The 7,085-nt window shown below is 40.0% G+C and overlaps 1 protein-coding gene across 1 annotated transcript; it reads right to left on the bottom strand.

Moving 5' to 3' along the window:
• Positions 1–2,667: 2,667 nt before the first annotated feature.
• Positions 2,668–6,129, bottom strand: LOC113171933 (histamine H3 receptor-like). The gene is made up of 3 exons (XM_026374671.1): positions 5,895–6,129; positions 5,164–5,330; positions 2,668–3,368 (listed from the first exon to the last, which is right to left on the bottom strand). Exons 1-3 carry the CDS (start codon positions 6,127–6,129, stop codon positions 2,709–2,711), a joined length of 1,062 nt encoding a protein of 353 aa, XP_026230456.1. The 3' UTR covers positions 2,668–2,708.
• Between the last annotated feature and the right edge of the window lie 956 nt (positions 6,130–7,085).

Below are 7,085 nucleotides of genomic sequence, written 5' to 3'. Positions count from 1 at the left end.
GGCTTATCCGCTGGTCCACTTTCCAATTCCAAGCTTTACTTCAAAATACCACAGCAGAGTAGCATATTGGTCACTGCTTTGTCATAAAGAGTCCTGGTATGTGAGAAATGCACCATCTTTTGTTTCTTTCTTACAACAAACGCTACAGCATCTTTTTCTTGTCTATTGTTTACATTTGAGGTGTTGTCCAATTTGCAAACAGGGTTTTCAGCATTAGTCATTCTAATGGGGAACAAGCAAGAATTTAACTGTTTAACTGGGGAACATGTTATTTCCCCTCTGCTTTCTCACCACAATGACTTTTGTCAGTCTCGGCTAATGGGGCTCTATAAACTTAAGGGGCACAGGTGTGCTCCATTTGGGGTCACAGCTTTTAGATATATTGTTGGGGGCCACTGACATCTAAACCCCCTATAAACACATCCGCACGAATACGCAGAATAGGGTTATAGTGGCACCCACGCATTCATCTGTTCACACAGACCTCATTTTTTATTCCATGGTGCTACACCTCATAGAAGCTGGCATGATACTCAACAAAGCCTCAATTCAGTTTGGCACACGTGCCATGACATTTCAATCTATCAACAAAATCAATAGCAGTACTCCTCCTAATAGACCTGCACACAGTGCAAGCAATTCTCACAGTGATACAACTCTTGCTGTTGCATTTAGATACACAGGGAGTAAACCCAGTCTCGCCATTCTGCTGATAAATGCAGTTCTCTCTTCCCAAGGGAAATGTGCCTGCATCCCTCTGGTCAGAAGTGTGTTTCGGTCCCCCACCCCCATCCTCCCTGCCACACCACAGGCAAAAAGGGAGTATGGGGGGAGCAGAGGCCTCTTCCCTGCAGCTGTGCCCTTATTCCCAGCACCTGACTGGGGGCCCAGATGTGCACACGGGCAACAGCAACAATTTGAGCAATGTAAGTCCCCTGTGAGACCCAGGCACCTGCAAATTCAACCCCACTATCTAGCACGATGGCGTAATTACAGGTCTAATAAGTCTACATCTGGAAAGAACTCATTTAATCTATCAAATCAAACCTGCCTAGACTGGGGAACAATACAGAGATGGTATTGCACTCTCAGCATTTCATCCGCACATCGAACAAAAGCCACTTGGCACTTGGCATTGACCCATTTAGCCATCAGGTAGACAGCAACTACAGGCCACGATGCTGTCGTTGACAATGCAGCACAGAAATAACACTTATTTTATTCACTGCCTTCTGTCTATTTGTCAGACAGTTTAAGTTACTTATAATAGTCTCTTTACTTTTGGATTTTATGCATGTTTTTCTGAGACAAAGAGACAAAATTAAGACCAGTACTCTAATAATTCAGTTACACAAACAGTTACAGAAAATAGCCGAACTGCAATGATGGGTTGTATATTCTTTTTTATTGAAAGTTTGCAAGTTTTAAAATGATTGGGTGACAGGATATAAAGTGAACAGAGCTACTGTGAATGTGAAAAGAGCAACATCCAATTTTATAGAATATTAAATATTTGTTTACATTCTTCTATACAGTTCCTGGGACCTGGTGCAAAATTAAAAAACACATTCAGGAGAAAAGTCATACACATACAAATAAAAAGCCTAATGAAAGTCATAGAAAATCAAAGACTGGCTTCACTCTATTAGGAATGGAAGCTAAATTCTTTAACAGTGGAAACATCGAAAGCTGTAAAGATTAATGGTGACATCTAGTGGGACATGAGGCTACTTACACCAGCGACACCATACAGTTAAACTGTGTTTTGACATTGCTTTTGAATACCTTCTTTCTCTCTGGTACATAAATTCAAATGCTTTCTACAAAAAATAAAAAATATGGATGCTTGCATAGTTTTTTAAGTAAGTGTAAAAAAATATTTATACATTAAATGTTGAATATGCAGAAAGTGAATTAAGTACACACATAGAAATGCAACTCTTTACTAATCTAATCTACAACAAAGTCCTAAAAACAAGAGGAATAACTGGCTTATTGTTAAGCTTAGAAACACATTTAATTTTTGCACACATATACACTTAATGGCACTTTGTGTTTTCATCACTGTGCTTCTGTAACACTGTGGTTAAGAGTCATAAACCTTCTAACAGCAGAGGGTGATAGTGATCTGTTTTACTTCAACTGAAGCAGAGATGTCTCAGTGAGGGCAACACTTTGTATGAAAATACATGCACAGTATTATGGATATAGTACAGGATGATAACATAAATAGTTAGACACTACAACCAACACATTGCTGACCAGCCATTAATATCTATGGTTGAATTTCTTTATCCATCTATCACAGAGTTGATACTCAATGAAAATGCATTTCTTAATATTTTTTTTCTTAATAAGGATACGTACAATGAATAAGCATTATAGGACATATCTCATCAAACAACCAACACAGCACCGGTAAAGACGTCCAGTACTTACAGTACAGAAACTCATCATCATCATCATTATTGCAGCTTAATTATTTTCATGCTCATGAGGAAAATGTAATAACATACTTTGGATTTGAAAACAGGACTGATTCAGTAACAACCTTATACATCAAAATATTAAAAAGCACAATTATGATATTTTAATTATAGTCTACATGGCAATTTTGGCTTCAACTGCTAAAACTGTAGAACGTTCTTAGTTTTGGCTCATTGTTCATCCCCGTCTATTCAGGGACATTCATTACAGTATTGGACACATCATGGTGGTGTAGTATGTCTCCTCGGACAGAGAATCTTGTTAAAGGCCCTGCGGAAGCTACTGTGGCAGAGCGGGTACAGGAATGGGTTAATAGCAGAGTTTAGCCACAGGAGCCAGAAGGTGACCTCGTACCAGCTTTCTTCGATGCACCGCCCTTTGCAGGCAGCACGGATGATGGTCAGTAAAATGTACGGTGCCCAGCAGATGGCAAACACACACACTATGATGGCCAGGAACTTAGCAATTTTCCTATCCCTGGACAGACGGCTAGGCTGGGCAGCCCTGCTGGTTGAGGGATCAGGTTTTCCCAAACTAGCAGAGGAGGTCTGGGATTCTTCCCCCTGGGCAGAGGCAGGTTCGTTCATTGGAAGGTGGAGCTGGGCCTGAAGCCTCCTCTTGCGTATGTTCAGGTAAATGCTAAGGTTGAAGAAAGCCACAGAGATGAAAGGACAGAAAAACTCCAGCATTGCTGTACTTAACAGAAAGGACCAAGAGTGATAGAACTCCGCAAAGCACTTATCCTTTGGCACATGACTTTGTCCTACTACCAGCTCCCAGAATATGATGGCTGGTCCATACAGGGCGAAGGCTAGCACCCAGACAGCAATTATCTTGATTATGGCTTGATGAGTCTTGCTCTGCCCGGCACGGTAACTTACCTGCAGTAAATAAAAGCATAAACCAGAAAACATACTTTAGCTGATAGTGCAAGAACAGCCAAGTTATTCAGAACCAACTTTAAGTGGAGTACTTGTAGTAGTAAATGTCCTTAGTAAATATGAAGTAATCAACCAAAATCCATAGCTTGAAGACACCACTTCTACAAAATCATCGAATCAAACAGCATAAAACCAAGTTTCCAAAACCACACCACTGAGTATTTTTGGATAATTACATTAGAACTTACAGTTTAATTTGCATCTCTTGACAGATACATATGTAATTATGTGGAATCAAAGAAGATTTTGCCACAATCTTCTTCAGCGGCCAGCAGACTTTAGACCTCTCCAGCTGCTCTGAATATACAGTATACTACTGTTCTGTAGTTGTACAACTCAACTCAGAAGAATCTGGTGTCTTCATCAGTCCAACATGACATTCCTGATATTATCATTGTGCGCTTTTAATCATCTAACATGTAATATCTTTTCTCTCTATGCAGTGCAGTTAACATTATGTTGATGTGTTGACATTTAATCTGGCAAATATATGCATCAAATCTGACTCCACCTTCTGTTTTCAAAGATAAACTTTGTCCCATGGCTGCTGACGATCCTTTGTCTTTCGGTGATCAGAGAGGATTGCTTTTAGGAACATGCTACTTGGCTGCTAGTGGTCTGTTTCTGCTATAATTGATCTCTCCAGGTTGGAAGGACCACAGCATGGAGAAGGATCTCTATGATCAAAGCCCACTAATTAAAGAAGAGGGTCTCTCTCTTTCTCTCTCTCTCTCTCTCTCTCTCTCTCTCTCTCTCTCTCTCTCTCTCTCTCTCTCTCTCTCTCTGGCATTATTTGTATTCATTGCTCAAATGTTTTTGCCTTGTGAAGAGAAACAACTTACTCTCTTTGTCTACTGTGCCAAACCTCAACCCACCTTTTAGTTAACATACATGTCCATAGCATTTGGTTACTCAGCTAATGCACAGAAAAGCCCCAACAAAAGGTTCAGTGGGACTAACAGCTGCAGATGGTTGGAAGATGCAGACATGTACCAAGACAGGCAGAAAATAGGAATTATTAGTGGTATACAAATGTATTTCTAAAAAAAGCAATGGAACATAGTTGCATGGACATAAAGGGCAAATTAAGGGGCAGCTGTTTCTCAGGAAGATGGAGTGGTCGTCTAGAAGCCGTGGGACCTGTGATTCAGTTCCTGGCTCTTCCTGTCAGATGTCGAAGTGGGCAAACCACTGGACTCTAAGTTGCCCTCGGTGAGTCAGGCCAGCTGCATACGAGCTCTGCCATCAGTGGTTGAGTATGTGTGTAAATGGGTGAATGATGAGAGTAAAAGTCTTCTGAGTACTAACGAGGTAGGAAGGTAGTGCAGACCATTTACATAGTTTTTGATGGTAATGATTTATACGGCTGAAGTGAAGATTCAAATGTAAGTCAACTGTAGTCTTAAAATGTTATAGCTTATTGTCAGAGTGATTTTTTGTTGAAACTTGACTTGTCTTCATCGAGGGGAAAGACTTTAATTAAGGGTGGTACTGGGGCTGAATGGGTCAGGAATGATTAACCTCTGCAGCCGGGGAACATCACAGACAATAACGTGGTACTGTCCCTACCAATGACCTGAGAGTCACCACTGAACAAGTGAACTCAAGACCACAAACAATAAAAATTTGTGTTTTCTATAAAGGTTTTACATTTAAAGTTAGATACTTCACTCAGATGTAGTGTCAAAATAAATATTAGTTCTGCCTGAGTGAGAAGGGAAGATGATTCACTCACTGCTCTGGTCACTGAAAGGAAGCGGTCGTAGCTGATGAGGACGATGTTGAAGACGGATGCAGAACAAAGTAGGTAGTCTATGACGATCCACAGCTTGCACAGTCCTCGACCTAGAGTCCATCTGCCTGTGAGGATGTAGGGGATGTAGAATGGGATGCTGAATGCCCCTACACACACAGTTAGTGGTTATTGGATGAAAGTCAGTGGTGCACATTCATCAGTATTACTTTAATTTGTATGTATATAAATGATAAACTCTAAAATCTAATATAGATGAACAATTATAATTAGTATTAAAATGATAAATAGGTGCAAAAATAATGTTATGATTGCCAATAAATGAACACTTCAAAATAGTATTACAGCTGTTTTCATTAAACAATGAAATGTGTAAAATGTATTAAGTGTGTGCATGGAGCTTATAAATTGTTAATGATAATAATGATACATCACAAAGTCTCCTTAATCAAAACTAAAGAAAAAGGAAGTGACAAACTGTGATGGGTGTGAAAGAGTAAGTAATTGAAAGAGTTTCTGCACAAATGAGGAAATGGCAGTATGAAAAAAGAAAAGAAAGAAGAGAATGTATTAAGACATCATGTCATAATGTGACATCTGTTGAAGTAATGTGCAATTTGCTTACTAATCAGTGCATGCAGAGAACAGGTATTATGACATTTGTCATTTGAACATTTTACTTTAAATTGAAAAAAAAAACAAGTTTGACTTACCTACAAAAAAGTCTGCAAGAGCCAGATTGAGGAAATAGTAATTACACTGTCTTCTCAAACTCTTGTCCACTTTAAAAGCCAAAATGACCAGTGCATTGCCCAGAACTATGACAACAACCAAAGTCACCATGATCGCCATCAATATACCAGAAACTGTTCCCGAAAAGACGAAGGTGCTCTGAACTCCACTTGATGCATTTTTAGAACCGTGCGTACTGGAGTTAGACTCCGACATGATCCTGGAGCGAGTTGAGAGATGCGCTGCTTAAATCCTCAGTGAAAGAATCCGCCAGCAACAGGTGCCATGCGAATGGGCACTACATCCAACACTCCTATATATCATGTGAAAGCTTCGCTTTGCTGCTCGAACCGAGAACAGTGTTCAAGAAAATCCACGAGAGAGCGCACGACGCTGTTCACAGCGCGCAATTGAACAGGTCTGTACACTCCTCCAACACACAAACCAGCATCCGACCCAATTCTGGTTGCTGCATTTAATTAACATGCATGAACAAAACATGCTGGAGGTGACACAGTTAAACTGGGATGACTGTCACCTCATCCCACATTCAATAGGGTATTGAGAATTACCTATCAGCTATAGGCAAACAATGAAATACACTTTTAATTAGTATTTCAGCTGTATTGGTACACCTTTATTGGCTCTCTCATTCAAACAGTAATCAACAAACCTTGTGAGAACAGTTTTACTATTTGTAATAAAATTATTAGCATCCTCCCCTATGGCACCATCAAATACACTATCATGGAATCTGCATATTTCACGTTCTTGTTTAGCTGCTTGTGTGTTTGTACCGTCCCAGTGGCAGACAGTGGAAGGAACTACAGGCCTTATTTGCATTCTGATACTATCCTGTCAGTGCCTCAGCTGCAGTCCAAGAGAAATGAGAAACACTACAGAACAGTAGGAGTGACTAAAGGAGCCCAGCTTGAATTACAGTTATTTTCTCACAAATGGAACCACTACCATCTCTCAGAGTTAGTCACGTCACGGTTACAACACAGGAACCAGTGTAGGCAAAAAGGCACACGGCAAGCGTAGGTGTTTAAAGGCTGCTTCCTTTGGACTTCTTAACAGCGTTTGTTCACAATAAGCTCAATTAAAGTAAAATGTCTAAATTGATGCTAAATGCTTTTAAAGCTCTGTTTTAAATTCATCTGTTCATCGGT

Source organism: Anabas testudineus, chromosome 17, assembly GCF_900324465.2.
Source record: "Anabas testudineus chromosome 17, fAnaTes1.2, whole genome shotgun sequence".
NCBI lineage: Eukaryota > Metazoa > Chordata > Actinopteri > Anabantiformes > Anabantidae > Anabas > Anabas testudineus.
This window is presented reverse-complemented; position numbering and strand designations above follow the sequence as displayed.

Excerpts from the sequence above, each read along its gene's own strand:
- LOC113171933 (XM_026374671.1), bottom strand. The coding sequence starts at position 6,129 with ATGTCGGAGTCTAACTCCAGTACGCACGGTTCTAAAAATGCATCAAGT. Across the intron at positions 5,331-5,894 it reads TCTTGCAGACTTTTTTGTAG|GGGCATTCAGCATCCCATTC; the intron begins GTAAGTCAAACT and ends CTGTGTGTGTAG. Across the intron at positions 3,369-5,163 it reads TCCTTTCAGTGACCAGAGCA|GTAAGTTACCGTGCCGGGCA; the intron begins GTGAGTGAATCA and ends TATTTACTGCAG.